Source organism: Ictidomys tridecemlineatus, chromosome 12, assembly GCF_052094955.1.
Source record: "Ictidomys tridecemlineatus isolate mIctTri1 chromosome 12, mIctTri1.hap1, whole genome shotgun sequence".
Lineage (NCBI taxonomy): Eukaryota > Metazoa > Chordata > Mammalia > Rodentia > Sciuridae > Ictidomys > Ictidomys tridecemlineatus.
Window position 1 is genome coordinate 96,616,211 of NC_135488.1, and position 19,441 is coordinate 96,635,651.

The 19,441-nt window shown below is 38.3% G+C and overlaps 1 protein-coding gene across 6 annotated transcripts in view; it reads right to left on the minus strand.

The window, feature by feature from the left end:
- Spast (spastin) overlaps window positions 1-16,869 on the minus strand; it is a 57,425-nt gene extending 40,556 nt beyond the window's left edge. For 2 of the 6 annotated variants that reach the window (XM_040271549.2, XM_040271551.2), the window contains exons 1-3: window positions 16,158-16,867; window positions 4,850-4,936; window positions 1,257-1,340 (exon numbers count right to left, since the gene is read on the minus strand). In XM_040271549.2, the coding sequence (XP_040127483.1) occupies window positions 1,257-1,340; window positions 4,850-4,936; window positions 16,158-16,572 (586 nt within the window). In that variant the 5' untranslated portion in view covers window positions 16,573-16,867. Of the gene's footprint in view, window positions 1-1,256; window positions 1,341-4,849; window positions 4,937-16,157 lie in introns of all 6 variants that reach the window. The other 4 variants (XM_078029426.1, XM_040271550.2, XM_005322471.5 and 1 more) reach the window with 4 other exon arrangements.
- Window positions 16,870-19,441: the final 2,572 nt, after the last annotated feature.

A 19,441-nucleotide genomic window follows, 5' to 3' on the forward strand; every position in this document is an offset into this window, starting at 1 on the left:
CCCAAAAAAGGGTTGCAGATATGACTCTGGGTTCAATCCCTGGTATCCCTCCGCCCCCCCCCAAAAAAAACACCTTATACCATCAAATAGAAAGGAAAGTTTCCATTTCAGCTAATGAATGCTGACAGAATGATAGAATTAAAACGTCATCAGGCCTTAGTTAACTTCTGCTCATCTTATAAGAAGATGGAAGAACTACTGATGAACACATATATAGCCATCTATGAAGAAGTCCTGTCATTTAAAAATTAAAATCAACTTTCAATCTAATCAATGTTCTATATTCAACAATCAATTTACAGGAAAGACAGAAAAGCATGTTAAAAAACACCATACAGGGCTGGGGAAGTGGCTCAAGCGGTAGAGCGCTCGCCTGGCATGCATGCGGCCCAGGTTCGATCCTCAGCACCACATACAAACAAAGATGTTGTGTCCACCGAAAACTAAAAAAAAAATATTAAAATTCTCTCTCTCTCTCTTTAAGTAAGTAAGTAAGTAAATATATAAATAAATAAAAATAAAAAACACCACACAGATGTATGCAACAACAGTCAGAACGCAGGAAAAACTATATGACAAAGACCTGGTTTCAACACACAAAATGCAAGAAGCAAAGCAAAGCAGGTAGTCCTATATATTAAACTTTTTCTATAAAAGACCAGGTATTATACATTTTAGGTTTTGAGGGTTATATGATCTCTGTATGGATTATTCCATTCTGACACTGTAGCATGAAAGTCACAGCTAATACATAAAGAAACAGAAGTGTTGGGCTGGGGATGTGGCTCAAGCGGTAGTGCGCTTGCCTGGAATGCGTGTGGCCCGGGTTCGATCCTCAGCACCACATACAAAACAAAGATGTTGTGACTGCCGAAAACTAAAAAATAAACATTAAAAAAAAAAAATTCTCTTAAAAAAAAAACAAAACAAAACCAGAAGTGCCTGTGTGATCGATAAAGCTATCATAATAATAGGCAGCAAGTTGGGTTTGTCCATTGACTGCAGTTTGCCTGCCCCTGATATGAATAAATCAAGAATGGCCATGAACTGATTATTATCAAAGCTAATAGACACTTAGAAATATTCTTCTTTCTGATTTAGTTTATGTTTGGAAACCCTGAGCATATTTAAAACAAACAAACAAAAAAAAGCTTAGGCCACATTTCAATTACTAATCTACTTCTATCTACAATTAAGACATTCATTAAACATACATTTCAAATACATCTCATATCCAATTACACATTAACTGATACCTAGAAGTTGTAAACGATCCTTGGCCATAACCAAATTAGTCATCATTTTAGCTTGAAGGCGTCTAGCTCTTTCACACTGTTCACCTAAAAAAGAAAACAAACAAAAAAAAAAGATGAATTAAAATATCTACCTTTCTCTACTAATATTGTTTCCAGATAATAGATCAGCCCAATTAATCAAGAGTCAAAGTCTTTACAAAGAAATCAATGTGCTCAAATAATAGCTAATAAATTTTGATATTTTCAAATAATACTATTGAAGCCATGTAATGAGGTTCTGACATACTGTGGTTATGTATTTCATACACAATTCATGAAACCTATCACTTTTTTTTTAAATGAAACCTATGATATTTTTCACCCACATTTCAAATTGGGATTCATTTTATCATCACTGTCAACTTATTAATGCTATCAACCTGGCTGCAGTCAGAACATAGTTTGTCATTGCCTGTCCATGCACACATCTGTCACAGACATTAACACTATTACTATAGCAAATTAAGACTAATACATTCTACTCAATAAAATTGAAATCAAAATTCTAATCCCTAAATAGAAACTGTATCATAGTTCAATTAACAGCTTTTTCTCTTTGTGATGCAACAGAAGGCATTTTTTATTGATGAAATACTGGTTTTCTTATAACAAATTAATTTTCTTCTAATATTCTCCATGTAGTTGACAGCTGCAAATATATTTTTCACATAATTCATAGTCATGTTCTTTAAAGTCTCTCAAAGGCCTATACACCCATATTTATGTTTTATTCTGCTTTCTCTTATACAGGAGACCAGTAGCTACAGAAGTAGTCAAAAATAAAAGGGAAAGGAAGAAAACAGGGTAGATACTGGACACATTACAATTACTAGAGTTTAACTAATATTAGATAGTAGAGTCATCTAGCTACCCAAAAACATCTACTGATTCTTAACTGAAATACTAAATTTTTTTGTAACTTAATATTATACTTTTTGCTTCTGAATGTATTTTAGCTATGATAAACTGAAGTATAGTCATGTGCTACATAATGTCAGTTTGATTAACAATAGCTAAACACATGACAAAAGTTCCAAAGAAGCTGGTATAAACAAACCTACTCTGCTATCAGTAGTATATATAGTTCATACAGTATAAATAATACTTGTTAATAACAAAAAACTATGCTATTGTTTTATTTACCACACTTCTATATTATACTTTTTTTTTTTAGAATTTTAATATTTATTTTTTAGTTATTGGCAGGCACAACATCTTTGTTTGTATGTGGTGCTGAGGATCGAACCCGGGCCAGCCGCACGCATGCCAGGCAAGCGCGCTACCGCTTGAGCCACATCCCCAGCCCCATACTTTTTTTACTTATAAAAAATTTACTGAGGCTGGGATTGTGGTTTAGTTGCAGAGCACTTGCCTTCGCACATGAGGCACTGGGTTCGATTCTCAGCACCACATAAAAATAAATAAAATGAAGGTATTGTGTCCATCTCCAACTAAAAAATATATATTAAAAAAATTTACTACTACATAGGTAGCAATCTCACAAAACTCATGTTTACCATTATCCTTTGATTGCATCAAAAATCATATAGAATGATTGATCTGTATCATTCAGGTTTGTGTAAGTATGCTCAGAGATGTTCACACAATGAGAAAATTGTGTAATGACACATTTATTGGAATGTATTCCTGCTATTAAGTAACATGTCTCTATTTAACAGTGTCACTCACATACTATACTACACTCATTACATGTTATTTAAGAATTCAGGCTTTGACTATCAATTACTGCTTGGGTTCACATCATGACTTTATCACTTGCTAGCCAAGAGACCTTAAGTAATGTACTTCTCTATACTTCAGGTTATTCATCTGAAAAATAAAGATACTAACAGCTACAGAGCATTGAAATGTAGAGAAAATTAAGAGATTACAGGGCTGGGGCTGTAGCTCAGTGGCACAACATTTGCCTAGCGTGCATGAGACACTGGGTTCGATCCTCAGCACCACATAAAAATAAAACAAATAAAATAAAGGCATTATGTCAGTCTACAACTACAAAAAAAAAAAAGATACTACATATGAAGCACTTAAAAAATGATGCTTGGGCATGTGGTAAAGTATGCAATAAATGTATTTAAAGATATTAGACTCTAATTTTATGTATGTATGTATGTATGTACCAGGGTTGAACCCAAGGGCAGTTAACCACTTAGCCATATTCGCAGCCCTTTATCAGACAGGGTCTCACTAGGTTGCTTACAGCCTCACTAAGTTTATGAGACTGGCTCTGAACTTGTAATCCTCCTGCTTTAGCCTCCTGAACTGCTGGGATTACAGGTGAGTGCTACCATGCCTGGCCAGAACTCTAGTTTTAATTTGATGTAATAGAAAAGATGAGAAATAACTGGTTTGGGTTTGTTTTGTTGGTACTGAGGGTACCCTACCACTGAGCTATATCCCTAATCCTTTTTAAAATTTTTTGTTTTGAGACAGGGTCTCATTAAATTGACCAGGCTGGCCTCGCACTCGAGATCGATCCTCTTGCCTCAGTCTCTCAAGATGCTGAGATGACAGGTGTGTACCACTGTGCCTGGCTGGTTTTGTTTTTAAAAGCCAAATATAAATCAAAATAAGACATTTACTAACTAACATACAGTTAAGATGTATTATCAGGCTGGGGGATGTAGCTAAAAGGTAGAGCACTTGGCTAGCATGGTGCAAGGTCCTGGGGTCAATCTCCAGTACGGGGCTGGAGGAGCATTACACACAAGTGCAAAGGGCATTTGTGGATTAACTGTTCCTTTTCTCCTTGACAATAAAGAAAGGACTGGGTTTCAAAAACAGGGCTAAAATATATGTCTGATAACCAATAGAAAACTCCAAGAAGGACACAAGTAATATAGTAGCTGTTGCCTGACTACTATGGGTAAACAAGTTTGTGCATATTGGTTACAACTTCATTTTTAGAAAAGGTAATAAACTGTATGTCTACCAATGTTAATATTAACATCTAAAAATATTTAGCCAGGTGCAGTAGTGCATGCCTGTATTTGCAGCAACTCAGGATTCCAAAGCAGGAGGATCACAAGTTTGAGGATCTTAAAATTTTGGGTTAGGATATAGCTCAGTGGTAGAGTACCAATGGGGTTCAATCTCGAGGACCTTCTCCCTACCACACACAAAAAGGTTAGAAATGCCTTTATTAAGATAATAGATTTAAAACCAGGGAAATCATATGCCCTTGCCCCCAACCATGGTTTTGTTCTCAGCAGTTTCAGTAACCTGTGGTCAATTGCAGTCCAAAAATATTAAATGGAAAATTTCAAAAACATACAGGTAATAAGTATTAAACTGCTCCCTGTTCAGAGTAGTAAGATAAAATCTCACCCTGTCCTGTCTGTCCCACTCAGGACAGGAATCATGTCTTTATTCACCATATCCACACTGCACATTAAGAAGTCATGCTGGCTATTAGCATAGTATATGTGGCTTGGTAATGTCTGCAGTTTCAGGCATCCACTAGGGGCCTGGTGGATAAGAGGGGATGGCTGTATATTTGGGATGGCTGTAAATAAATATAAACATAACCTTACCTTGTCCTGTAACTATAACAGCTATTCCTTTTTCTAGTTCTTCAATACCTTTCTTATACCATTCCACAGCTTGCTCCTTCTGACCTGCTTCAAAATAGAAATCATTATTTGTATGTATCATAAACATGAAGAGTATGCCATTTATTTCCCAAAGCATACCACTGACAGACACTACAAGAAAAGTAGGTTGTGATCAATAAGTTTGAAAAACATTACTATGACTTCTGAGTCTTTTTTTTTTTTTTTCTTGTATCAAGGATTGATCTCAGTGGCACTTTACCACTGAGCAATATTCCTAGCCCTATTTTCCTATTTTTGTACTTTATTTGGAGACAGGATCTCCTGTCTCCAAATTGCTGCTTAGCACCTCAACGTTGCTGAGGCTGGCTTTAAACTTACAATTCTCCTGTCTTGGCCTCCCGAGATGCTGGGTTACAGGTGTGTGCCACCATGCCTGGCTACTTCTGAGTCCTTTTGACATCTTAACATGTATGTGAATCTTCAAGGGGGGGAAGTGATATAGTCACATGTTCTTCAAAATTTTAGGACTGAGGGCTGGGGATGTGGCTCAAGAGGTAGCGCGCTCACCTGGCATGTGTGCGGCCCGGGTTCAATCCTCAGCACCACATACCAACAAAGATGTTGTGTCCGCCGAGAACTAAAAAAATAAATATTAAAAAAAATTCTCTCTCTCTTCTCTCACTCTTTTAAAAAAAAAAAACAACAAAATTTTAGGACTGAGAATCCATTTTACTTACTGTCTCATTGCAGTAATGCTTATAACCACTGCAAGGTTATACTAGTGAAATCAATTTCATTTAGGGGAAAATTATTTTAAATAAATAGTTCATAACATATAATGTTGTAAAATATAAACATGATTTCAGTAAATGAGGGAAAAAAGCACAGTTTATATCCAATCTTACATAATGTGTTCATTGTTAGATGCCTCCTTTCTTTCTTTTTTTTTTTTTAATATTTATTTTTCAGTTTCTCGGCAGACACAACATCTTTCTTTGTATGTGGTGCTGAAGATCGAACCCGGGCCGCACGCATTCTAGGTGAGCGTGCTACCGCTTGAGCCATATCCCCAGCCCCTAGATGCCTCCTTGCTAAAGCAAATTTCTACTTAACATATGATTACATCATAAAAAATGGTATATAAGATTACAAGTGTGGTATTTAGAAGCATAAATCTACTTTCTTTGAATCAAGTGACTGGTTTAAAACATTAATTCTTGTTCTAAGTTAAACCTAAAAAGAACTTAAAAATTCAGCATAGTCAGTATGTTTAGCATGCATCTACAAAGTAATAATTATGTGCAAATCTCATTTTGAAAATTAATTTCTTAGTCTGTGGACTCTGCAAAGCCTCATGAGTGGCTAGTAATGGAATACAGTAAAGCAAAGGTAGAAATCACTGATTAAAACCGCCTTTTTGCTGAGCGTGATGGCGCACACCTATAATCCCAGCAGCTCAGGAGGCTGAGGCAGAAGGATCACTAGGTAAAGCCAGCCCCAGCAACTTCAAGCGCTAAACAACTCTAAATAAAATACAAAATAGGGCTGGGGATGTGGCTCAGTGGTCCAGTGTCCCTCAGTTCAACCCTCAGTACAAAAACAAAACAAAACAAAAACCACCTTTTTCATTTTTCTCATCTCATGATGCCATTAAATCAAAACAAAGCTGGGTGTGGTGGTGTAAGCCTGTAACTCAAAACGTTTGGATGCTCATCTTCCTGTTTTCAATAAAGAAAATATCTGTTTACATGTATTTTGGGATTCTTAATTTGAAAACAAGGAGAAAATAGTATAATAGCATTTGCAATGTAAGTGGTGAGAATATTTGTAACAATATCATATTTGCTTAAAATTTTAAAAATAAAAGTGACCTAGGCATGGAGGCACATGCCTGTAATCCCAGCTACCTGAGGCTGAGGCAGGAGGATCACATGTTCAAGGCCATTCTGGGCTACTGGAGAGACCCTGTCTCAAAAATAAAATTTAAAAAGGGAGAGAACATGGCTCAGAGGTAGACCGCACCTGGGTAATCCCCACTACCACAAAAAAGAATAAATAAAGAAGAACAGGCAGAAGAATGAATTACACATTTGCCAAAAAACAGACATAAACGACCAATAAATTCATAAAAAGATGCCCAAAACTATAGGGACAGATCATATCAGTGATTGCCAGGAGCTGAGGGGAATTACTAGAAAGAATACAAGGAAACTTTTGCTGTGATGAAACATTCAACATATTGAATATGTGGTGTTGGTTACCCAACTATTTATCAAAACTCACTGAACTATACTCTTACACCAGGTAAATTTTACTGTGCATAACTACCTCAATAAATCTGATTTTTTTAAAAGTACAATATTCCAAGATTTGTATATAAAGATTAGCTTGGATTATGATCCCAGAACTAAATTTTTTATTATAATAGTAAGAAGAGAAAAACTAGAAGAGCTCTGTTTTAAAAACATCTTCAAGAAAGAATGGGAGAGATCCCAAAACAATGAAAATTACCAAAATTTGGAAAAGAGGGACCACTTCACACCCATTAGAATGGCTATTATTCTATTCTTATAGTGGTTATCATTTTAAAAAATGCCAAACTATGGGGAAAAAAAGAAGCCAACAGAATCAAGTATGGCACTTTGGGCACTTTTTTTTTTTTTAATGTTTCCGTGAAAAGATCTGAATTTTTAAATTTGTTCTTTTTAGTTATACATGACAGTAGAATATACTTTGATATATCATAAATACATGGAGTATAACTTGGCATTTTTGTAGTTGTACACGATGTGGAGTTCCATTGGTCATGTATTCATATAAGAACACAGGAAAGTTACATCTGATTCATTCTACTATCTTTCCTATTCCCACCCCCAGGGCACTTTACTTTCCTACTTGAACTCATCGGCAATTCTGAAAGCAGAATTGGCCAACAACTAAGCAGAACTTCCCACAAACTCATATAACTAAGCTGACAAAAAAAAAAAATAATAATAATTCCAGAGATGCTAAAGAGAAGCAGTTATGGCAAAGGAACATGGTTGAGACTCTGCATCACTGAATATGAAGAACTAGTTCTAGCCTGTAAATGACTGAAGTCCACATTCAAATTAAATTACTTCAGTCTCTTACGTTAGGAGTCGGAAAACTACAGACCATAACCTCCACCGCACATCCTTTGGTGAATTTAAGGTAGGAAAATCAAATCTTCCAATGGTCTCCAGTGCACAAAGGTCTCAAAGTTACTTTAATATAGTTCCCAACAGTTCCTAAATTTCCATACACATTTCCCTCTTACCCAACAATGTCAAATAACTCATACTCAAATAACCAAACTACATCAAATCAAGAAAGCAGGGCTGGGGTTGTTGCTCAGTGGTTGAGCACTTGCCTTGCATGCGTGAGGCACTGGGTTCGATCTTCAGCGCCACATAAATTAATTAATTAAATTTTGTTTTGTTTCCATCTAGAACTAAAAATATTTTTTAAAAAAGAAAAAGAATTGGGGTGGCAGGAACTTACAACTACTTCTTGTTGTAGTTTAAAATTATTAACCAATAATATGAAGTATAAATAAACTACATTATCTAAGGCAGGAGTTAGCAAACTATGGTCCAAAGTTCAAATCCAGTCACATAACACCTCTATACATGGCAGAATCAAGTAGTTGTTTAAAATATGTACTAATTGGGCTGGGGATGTGGCTCAAGCGGTAGTGCGCTCGCCTGGCATGCGTGCAGCCCAGGTTCGATCCTCAGCACCACATACAAACAAAGATGTTGTGTCCGCCAATAACTAAAAAATAAATTTAAAAAAAATGTACTAATTGCTCAACAACATAAGAACAATTAAATTTAAAGTTGGACAAAGGGGGCTGGGGTTGTGGCTCAGCGATACAGTGCTTGCCTGGAACATGCAAGGCTCTGGGTTCGATCCTCAGCACCACATAAACATAAATAAATTAAATAAATATGTTAAAAAAAATGGACAAAAGAAGCTGTATGGCTCAGTAGCAGCTCTTTCTTAGCACACACAAAGCCCTGGATTTGATCTCCCACACCACAAAAACATATACATACATATACACAAACCCACACACAAGACCTGAATAGACATTTCTCAAAATGAGATACACAAATAGCCATTAATCACATGAAAAGATGTCCAACCTACAAGTCAAATGATACCACTCTATGTAGTAGGGTGGCTATTAAAAAAAAAAAAAAAAAAGGAAAAAAAAAAAAAAGGCCAAGTGTGGTGGTACATGCCTATAATCCCAGCAATTTGGGAGGCTGAGGCAGGATGATCACAAGTAGTATGAGGTCAACCTGGGCAATTTAGGGAGATAATCAAACTTAGCAATACCCTGTATCAAAACAAAAAATAAAAAGGACTGGGGATATAGTTCAGTGGTAAAGAGCCCCTGGATTCAATCTCAAGAATCAAGAAAAATCTGATAAAATAGAATATAACAAATGTGGAGAAAATGGAACCTTTGTATGCTGCCAGTAGGAAGAGAAAATAGTATAGCCTTTATGGAAAAATTTGAAAGTTTGAAAAGTTAACACAGAGTTGCCATATGATCCAGTAATCCCACTCCTAGGTTTCACACCCTAAAAACTAAAAGCAGGCACTCAAACTAATACTTATACACTGGTAATATACTGATATTCATATCAGAATTATCCTCATTACATGGGAACAGCCCAAATGTCCAAAATGGATAAACAAAATGTTTATATATACAGATGACAGAACATTATTCAGACTTAAAAAAAAAGAACGAAAATCTGATAATTGCTACAATAAGGATAAATCTTGAAAACATGCTGCTAGGCAAAATGACACATGCCTATAATCCCAGCAACTCAGGAAGCTGAGCCAAGAGGATCACAAGTTCAAGGCAGCCTCAGCAACTGAGCAAGTCCCTAACCAACTTAGCAAGACTTTGTCTCAAAATAGAAAATAAACTGGGTATGATGGCACACACCTGTAATCTTAGTGGCTCAGGAGGCTGAGGCAAGAGGATCAAAGCCAGCCTCAGCACCTTAGCAAGGCCCTAAGCAACTTAATGAGACCTACCTCTAAATAAAAATATGAAAAAGTGCTGGGAATGTGGTTCAGTGGTTGAACACCTCTGGGTTCAATCCCCAGTGCCAATATGAAAAAGGGCTAGGGATGTGACATAGTGGTAAAGCCTCCACCCAGCTCCAGTACAAAAAAAAAAAAAAATTATATGAAATAAACCAGACACAAAATGGTAAATACTGTATGACTCCACCAATGAGATACCCAGACTAGGCAAATTCAGAGACAGAAAATAGAAGAGAGGTTACCAGGAACTAGGAAAGGGAGAAAAGGGAGCACCTATTGGGAAGTTACTGTTTAAAGGGTACAGAATTTCTGTTTGGATCATGAAAAAGTTGTAGAAATGGATAGTGGTGACAGCGGCACAACACTGTGAATGTGCTTAATACCAGTGAATGTACACTTAAAATGATAAACTTTATGTTATATATATTTTACTACTATAATAATTTTTTAAAAAGGCAAATGACCCTTCACAGGCAGTTGGCCAATCACTGGCATACAGCGATGAAAATGATCCACTGCCACATATAACATCATTGATTAGTCTGACAAGGATAATGTTCAGCACATGAAGAACACATACCAGATGATTTCATTTGTAAAGCTCAAGATAAGCAAAATTAAGCCAGGCACACACCTGAATTCTCAGCAATTTAGGAGGCTAAGAGGAATGCAAGTTCAAGGCCAGCCTCAGCAAATTAGCAAGATCCTAAGCAATTTATTGAGAACCTGTCTCAAAATTTTAAAAAGTAAATAAATAAAAAGGGTGGGAATGTGGCTCAATTAAGCACCATGAGTTCAATAGCCAGTACCATAATAAAATTAAAAAGCACTGCGATACAGTTCACTGGTAGAGCACTGTGGGTTAACCCCAATACTATAAAAATAAATTTTAAAGTCTGGGGACTTAACTCACTGGTGGGAATGCTTCTAATTTTAATCCCCAATAGCAAGGGGGAAAAAAAGAGAAAAATAAAAAACAAAACAAATAAGCCACTCCCCCAACCTGTGTATTTATTATGGGTATTGGACAATTTTAATATTCTGTGTATTTTCCAAATTCTTTATTTTTTATCTGTTCTAGTTAGTTATAAATGACAATAAAATGCATTCTGACACATTACACAAATGAAGTTGTATTTTCTATACCAAGAACTTATATTTATGTATGAGCACAAAAAATCCACTTCTAATTTTTTATAATATATAAACATGGATACTAATTGAGATGCGAGGATAGAAGAATTTCTTTTTTTTTTAAATGTCTAAGGACCACAAATAGCACAAGTATTTTGTTTCTTTAGATACTTCTTCTCCAAACCCATTTTACGCTGCTATTGCATTCTAAAAAGAGTAACAGAAACTAACTGCAAGCCAAGCATGGGGGCACACGCCTGTAATCCCAGCAGCTTGAGAGGCTTAGGTAGGAGGAAAATGAGTTCAAAGCCAGTCTGCAAAAGGGAGGCCCTAAGCAACTCAGTGAGACCCCATCTCTAAATGAAATACAAAATAGGGCTGGGGATGTGGCTCAGTGGTCAACTGCCCCTGAGTTCAATCCCCAGTACAAAAAAGAAAAAAGAAAAACTAATTTCAAGATTCATCAATATTCTTTTTTTAATATTTTATATTTTTAGTTGCAGTTGAACACAATACCTTTATTTATTTATTTTTATGTGGCACTGAGGATCGAACCAGGGCCTTGCACATGTTAGAGGAGCGCTTTACCATTGAGCCACAACCCCAGCCCAATCAATATTCTAATATAACCTCAAGAAGCTCTAATCTTAAAAGGACTGCTGAATAAATAATAGTAGTTCCTATTTACTGAGGACCTACTATGCATGGGCACTAAGCACTTTACAAACGTTATCTCACACAGTAACTTGCCCAATGCTATATAGTCAGGATTCAAATGTCAATTTGATAGGTACTGCAACTGAAAAGGGGTAAAATTAGACTTTGGAGCTAAGAAATAAAAAGCAGCTTCCAACATCCAGGAGCTGGCCTAGTAATTAGCTAGGCCTTGGTTAAAGTAGGAACTGATCTGCCATTTACAGCCAGTAATTACTGAACAATTTCACAGAATATCAACATCAGATAAGGCCACTGTATAATGGTGATGAAACTCTATATCACTTTATAATAACACTTAAACATAGACAAAATATGAACATTGGGGGGGGGGCTGGGGTTGTGGCTGAGTGGTAGAGTGCTTGCCTAGTATGCAAGAGGCACTGAGTTTGGTCCCCAGCACTACATACAAATAAAACCAAATAGAATAAAGGTATTGTGTCCATCTACAACTAAAAAAATATTTTTAAAAAATATGAACATTGTCCAATCCATGAAATACTGAACTTGTTGTCCCTCTTACAGCTGAGGGACCCTTACTTTTTAACCAATTACACCTTTAGCCCTCACATTAGTCTTTTTTTCCTTGTAGACAGAATTAAAAACTAAAGTATAGAATTATTACTAATTCCTGACAGCACCAACTCCAGAGCAAAACCTTGCTTCCTTTAATTGCTCCTTGATATCACCTAATACCATCCCAAATCCCATAGATCTTCCTAGTACCCCAGTTCCACATGGTGTGTGTTCTCCCTGGCTTGAACAAGTAACAAGTCCCACTTATTCAATCACAGGTGTGATCTTGGCAATCACTGACTGGAGAATTCTGACAAAGTCCATTTAACAACAATAGTTAAGGGCTAGAAATAAATTTCAGAGGCAGAGTGCTTGCCTACCATGACCAAGGCTCTGTGTTTAATACTCAACACCATTAAAAACAAAAAACAAACATAACTTCTAACAACAAAAAATATATAAAGAGGAGCAGAAAATATGTGAATAAGTACAGCATGTCTATGCTAAACTTATATAACTGCAAAATATCTAAGTCTCTAAGAAAACTATAGATTCTGAAGTTTTAGTTTCCTCATTTATCAGAATGAACAATTGCTGAATGTGATTGTGCTTAAAGACTTTTTGTTCTACAGCTGGTGTAAGTAATTAATAATTCACAATGAGGAAAAAATGCTGCATCTGCATATTAATATCTTCACTGGCTTGGCAGGCTACTATAGGTCAAAAATAAAGAAAACTAGTATAGAAAAATAGATAATCTATACTTTGCCAGAAATCCGAACCACTATTAGGTAGAACAGAGAGAGTAAATTTGTGGAAAAGATGCAGGAAGGATCAGGGAAGGCCATTCTTCAATAACTTAATATCCATTTACTGATTATCCCTTAATTATCATCAAGACAACTAACAATAATCTTGTGATTCCAGATACCAGGTGAGTTTATAAGGTTTAACTGTACTTAACATTGAGAAAACTATAAACTACAATTTAAAAAAGAACAGCTTGAAACAGAATAAGGTATAAAGTCCCTAAGAGTGGCTTTTTCTCTCTTTAGTGAAAATGCTACTAAATATTTTTAAAAAAATTTTTTAGTTGTAGATGAACACATTATTTATTTATTTCTAAGTGGTGCTGAGGATAGAACCCAGGACCTCACACCTGTAAGGCAAGTGCTCTACTACTGAGCTACAGCCCCAGACCATTACTAAATATTTTTGATGAGAAATGTGAAATGTATTTAATAAAAAGTAATGTCAGCAGGGCACAAAGGCGCATGACTGTAATACCAACAGCTTGGGAGGCTGAGACAGGAGGATCGAGAGTTCAAAGCCAGCTTCAGCAACAGTGAGTGCTAAGCAACTCAGTGAGACCCTCCCTCTAAATAAAAATACAAAATAGGACTGGGATGTAGCTCAGTGGTTGAGTGCCCCTGAGTTCAATCCCCAATACCCCTCCACCAAAAAAAAAAAAAAAAAGTCCATTTTTAAAAAAATGTTATCATTTCAATGTCCATTTATTAGATTAATTTTTTCCTTATTCTAATCATGGGAACATTAAAGCAGAATCATTAAGCCCAAGAAAATTAGGTCTGAAATCAATCCTTTCATAATGGTTAAGATACAGCAATTTTCAGGAATAAAAGTTACCAAGATACCTTTAATTTCTACTCACTATCCCCAACTTGGAAAAACAGATATTAATAAGCATTTTATATTATCCACATTTTATGTTTATCCACAAAGTTGGATACAGAATTTTTAAATTATGGCAAGTAATTTTTTAAAGTCTGCTGTCTTAAATATGTGTATCTTAAAACAGACTAGGAATAAACAGAATTTTATTTAGATAATTTCTTTTCTTTTTCTTTTTTCTTTTCTTTTCTTTCTTTTTTTTTTTTTTGGTACTGGGGATTGAACCCAGGATATTTAACCAACAAGCCACATTCCCAGCACCACCCCACCCCCCCCCGCCTTTTTTTTCCTGGTACTAGGAATTGAACCCAGTGCCTGACTTATGCTATACATGTGCTCTACCAATGAGTACACCCAGTACCCCCACTTTAATCTTTTGAGTTTCAGTTCCCTCGTCTCTAAAATGCTGATATCAATATTGCCTTCACCTAACAGGGTTAACTGTGAGGATTAAATAACACAAGCAAAGTTGATAGTATAATGCCTGACACACAGAATTTAAACAACAACAACAAAAAACTGTTATGAAACCTGAAGAATGTAGTATTCTTGCTTTCATTTAGAAAACATACATCTGTGCAAATTCAAGGCCAACCTCAGCAACTTATTAAGAACCCATCTCAAACTAAAAAAATTTTAAAGGCTGAGGTGTAGCTCAGAGGGAAAAAGCACCCCTGGGTTCAATTCCCAGTACCAAATAATAAATTTTTAAACATAAAATAAATTGGGGCTGGGGTTGTGGCTCAGTGGTAGAGCGCTTGCCTGGCACCTATGAGGCCCTGGGTTTGATCCTCAGCACCACATAAAAATAAATTTTAAAAAGGTAAACACACACACACACACACACAAAAAAAAAAAAAAAACGGAAAAAAGAAATATAAATCTCCCAAGCCCACACCTGTAATCCCAGCAACTAAGGAGGCTGATGTAGGAAGATCACAAATTTGAGGCCATCCTCATCAATTTAGCAAAACCCTGTCTCAAAATAAAAACTAGAGTGGCTGGGGTTGTGGCTCAGTGGTAGAGCACTTGCCTAGCATGTGTGAGCCACTGGGTTAGATTCTCAGCACAAAATAAATAAAAATTAAAGGTTCATAAATAAATAAATAAATACTAGAAAAGATCTGATACCAAACGTAATAATAGAAACATAAAGCTCTGCTTTTGGTTTTGTTGTAAAATATGTATTAATTTATCCAACTCACTCACTTAACATTTCAACTTAGAAACTTAGAGGCTACCTTGAAATACTGATTTAATTAAAATCAAAGCAACCAGGGCAATAGTATTATGCTAAAATACAACTATATTGATGACTGTCATGAAACAGAAAGCAAATTCAGCTGTAATCACACTCAAGTATTCCTTTAAAACTTAAATCATCTGTTCTTTTTACTCTGACATTACAGTATTTGCTTTCATTAAAAACCTGTAACAATGGGGCTGTAGTTGTAGCTCAGTGGTAGAGTGCTTGCCTAGCATGTGTGGGGCACTGGATTCGATCCTCAGTACTACATAAAAATATATAAAGGCACTTTGTCCATATACAACAAATATATAAAATCTGTAACAAGACCCAGCTTCTCCAATAGCAAAAATTTTTTGGAAGCCGGGCATGGTGGCGCACGCCTGTCATCCCAGCGACTCTGGAGGCTGAGGCAAGAGGATTCCAAGTTCAAGGCCAGCCTCAGCAACTTAGCAAGGCCCTAAGCAACTTAGTGAGACCCTGTCTCAAAAAAAAAATAAATAAAAATGAAAAGGGTTGAGGATGTGGTTTGATGTTTAAGCGCCCCTTGATTCAATCTCTGGTACAAAAAAAAAAAAAACTTTTGGAAACCTGGCTCAGCGAAGTCATGGTTTACATTGCTAGAAAGAATCCGTGTGGTCACTCTAGGACAACTGTCACTATCACCAGCTTGTCTGGGTGTCTTATAAAGACTTGGGACATGGAAAAGTATAGGAAGAAGGATGGTGTCTGCAACAAAGTCGATAACTGAGGTGCCCTGAAAGGGGAGAGATTTAATTGGGAATTGTGAAACTGATTTGCTGATCCAAATCTGGGGATGCACCGCCCCTCCCGCAGGAAAGGAACGCAGGTGTTGCCCTCCTTGGACCACCGCCCCCAACCCCCAGTTACCTTTCTCGTCCTCATCGATGCGCAGGGCAATGGAGATGTACTCGAAGGCCTGTTTGTGGAAGGCCCGAACGTGCTCGGCCTCGCCACCCGGCTCGGGCGCAGGGGGCGAGGCCGAGGCTGGCGCCGGCGCGGCCCGGGAGCTCCTCTTGGCGGCCATGAGGGCGCGGGAGAAGCGCTGGCAGAGCCACACGAAGAGGAGCCCCAGGTGGAAGGCCACCAGACGCAGCAGCGCGAAGCCTACGATGAGCGGGTAGGAGAAGTAATACAGGTTCCGCTTATGCGGCGACCGGGGCGGAGGGGCCGGCCCGGCAGCGTGAGGGGCGGGGGCCTGGCAGGAGGGCGGAGGCCTCGGAGGCACCGGGCTGCTGGGGCCGCCGGAGCCTTTCTTCTTCCCTCGTCCACCCGGAGAACTCATTCACAGCGCCCACTGCCGCGGCCGCCATAACCCGCCTCCCGCAGACCGACGGCGACCAAGCGGTGGCAGCAGCGGCCAAGGCGTCAGCGAGGGCCACGGACCCCCGCGCACCGGCGGGTCCCAGGAGCTCGACACCTCCACGCGCTGCCCGCTGGCCCCGCCCCTTTCTCCTTCCCCGGCCTGGAGCACAACCCCTTCTGTTCTTCCAGCGGTCGGTGACTCCAGCCCCTCCCTCTCTGTCCTCTGCCTCCTAGTAGCTGCGAGTGGCGGCCGCGCACGCGCACGCGTACGCGCACGTCCTCCTGTGTCTTTCTTCGGCGCGCGCTCACGCCGCCGTCTTTGTTGACCTGGGGGTCTATGCGCATGTGTAGCTTCCTCTTCTGTACTTCTTCCCCGGGGAACTACAGTCCACGACTTGTAGTTCCGCCGGCATTGGTCTTGAGCCCCAGAGGCTCGTCCAACTTCTCTGCTGCTGTGGGATGAGAATAGGGAACCTGGTAGTACACCCGCAAAGCAGGATTTGCGACTTGTGGTGACTCGCCCAGCTCGCTCGAAGGACTCCTAGCTCACGGTGTCATTGTTTTCAATTTTTCTTTCGTAATTTTCTATCAGTTGCCCTAACTCTTATACAAAGGGTGGTTGATCTGAGTTCCATTTCAGAGGACGTGCATATCAATCTGGGAATTAACTGGAGAGAAAGCCGACACATTTCGGGTCACCTCATATAAAAATTGTTAGCTCAGTAAGGCGAGTTGGCGCACGACTGTTCTCCCAGCTACTCCAGAGGCCGAGGCAGCCGGATCGCCAGTTCAAAGCCAGCCTCAGCAATTTACCGAGGCCCTCTCATAAAATAAAAAGGGCTGGAGATGTTGCTCAGTGATAAAGCGCCCCTGGGTTCAACCCCCTGTACCGATAAATAAATAAAACTTAAAAAAAATAAATAAAAACCGAAAAGGGCTCTCTCAAAAAATAAAAAGGGCTGGGGGGGTGTAGCTCAGTGATAGAGCTCATGGATAGAACTCCCGTGGATTCAATCCCCAGTACCAGAAAGAAAAAATGAAAAATGTTAACTCAATGTGATAAGTTCAATGATTCCAAAGACTTAAATTAGTACATGCTTATATATCTTAACCTGAAAAATTAATTATTTGAATAAGGTAATTATTAGGTTTTGTACAATAACCATCCCATAGTTTTACTAAGGAATCTGTGCTGTTTCTCTCTGTGTGGGTGTGTGTGTATGTGTGTGTGTGTGTTTTGTGTTCTTTCCTTTGGGGGAACTACCTTTCATTTCTTTCTTTGTATTATTGCACACAGGGGTCATTTAACCACTAAGTTACAACTCCAGCTCTTTAAATATTTTATTGTGAGAGGTATCTCTAAGTTTCTCAGGGCCTCACTAAGTTGCTAAAGCTGGCTTTCAACTTGTCATCCTCCTGCCTCAGCCTTCTGAGTCCAGGCGTTTGCTACTGTTAGGTAGGAGTTCAGGAACACCAAGATGGTGGAGACTAAATATTAAAATGAAGCAGCTGGAGGATAAGGACACAGCCCTGTCCCTGTTTACAATAAATCCTATTACCACGACAACTCCCACCACAGGTTCAAATTTTAAAATGACCAATGGAAGTAAAGTGGGAAGTATTCTAATTAGGTTTTCTAAAGTAATTAATGGGGGGAAAGTTGGAAAATATTCTTTTTTTGTTGTACTTTTTAGATATACATGAAAGTAGAGTATATTTTTACATATTATACATATATGGAATATAAGTTATTCTAATTAGGATCCAATTCTTTTTTTAAATTTTTTTTAGTTGTAGATGGAAACAATACCTTTATTTTATTATTATTTTTTCATGTGGTGCCGAGGATCCAACCCAGTGCTTCACGCATGCTAGGCAAGTGCTCTACCACTGAGCCACAACCACACCCCCTAGGATCTCATTCTTACTGTCATACATGATGTGGAGTTTCACTGGTGGGGTATTCATAAATGAACAAAATTGGTAAATATTCTAATTAGGTGCCATGGGAAAAAATGGGGTAAAGTCTTCAATCAGATCCATATAAGGAAGAGACACCCCCATAGTTCAGGATATAAAACCCTAATTTCCAGACACTGGGACCTTGAGTCCTCCACCCCTCTTTCTCTCTCCCCCCACCTTTCTCTCTCTATTCCAGCCCACTCCATTTTACCTAATGGAGTTACCATCTTCACCTCCAATAAATCTATACTCTGTTACTTCTGTGTGTCTCATTCAATTCTTTGTTCAGGACACCAAAGAAATGGAATTTGATTGGATATCATAATGGTAACATTTTGATGAGCCAGCCAGAAGGTGAGCCCCTTTCCAAGGGCACCCCATTGCACCTGCATAAATCCAACTCTCTTTTCATCAGGCTTTCCAATAGTACCACATTCAGACTGAAAAGCAACTGATAGTCATCTGGGTCATCCCCAGAGTGATCAGAAGTTACCTCTATTCAGAATGTTGGAAACTCTGTTAGCCAGAAAGGGTGGATATCCTGAGACCTTATGAAACTCGAAGGTACTGCTTAGTGTCCCTACTTTGTGCTTGACCTGGCTTGTTGGGATTTTTCATTGTTTGTGTTTTTTATCTCCTCATGACCCTTTCTCCACTTCTCAACCACTTTACTTGCTTATAATGTCAAGTCAGAGCTCCTGGTTCTTTGCCACACTATCAGTGGGCACAGGTCGGACAACTAAAAGCCACTAGAGCACCTGCCACTTGAAGACTCCCATGACAGGATAATCTGGTAGTGAGCTGCAGTTAGATTTAATCTATGCTGGACACAAGACAAAGCTCACTAACACAGACACATTGTACAATAATCCTGTTACTCCAACCCT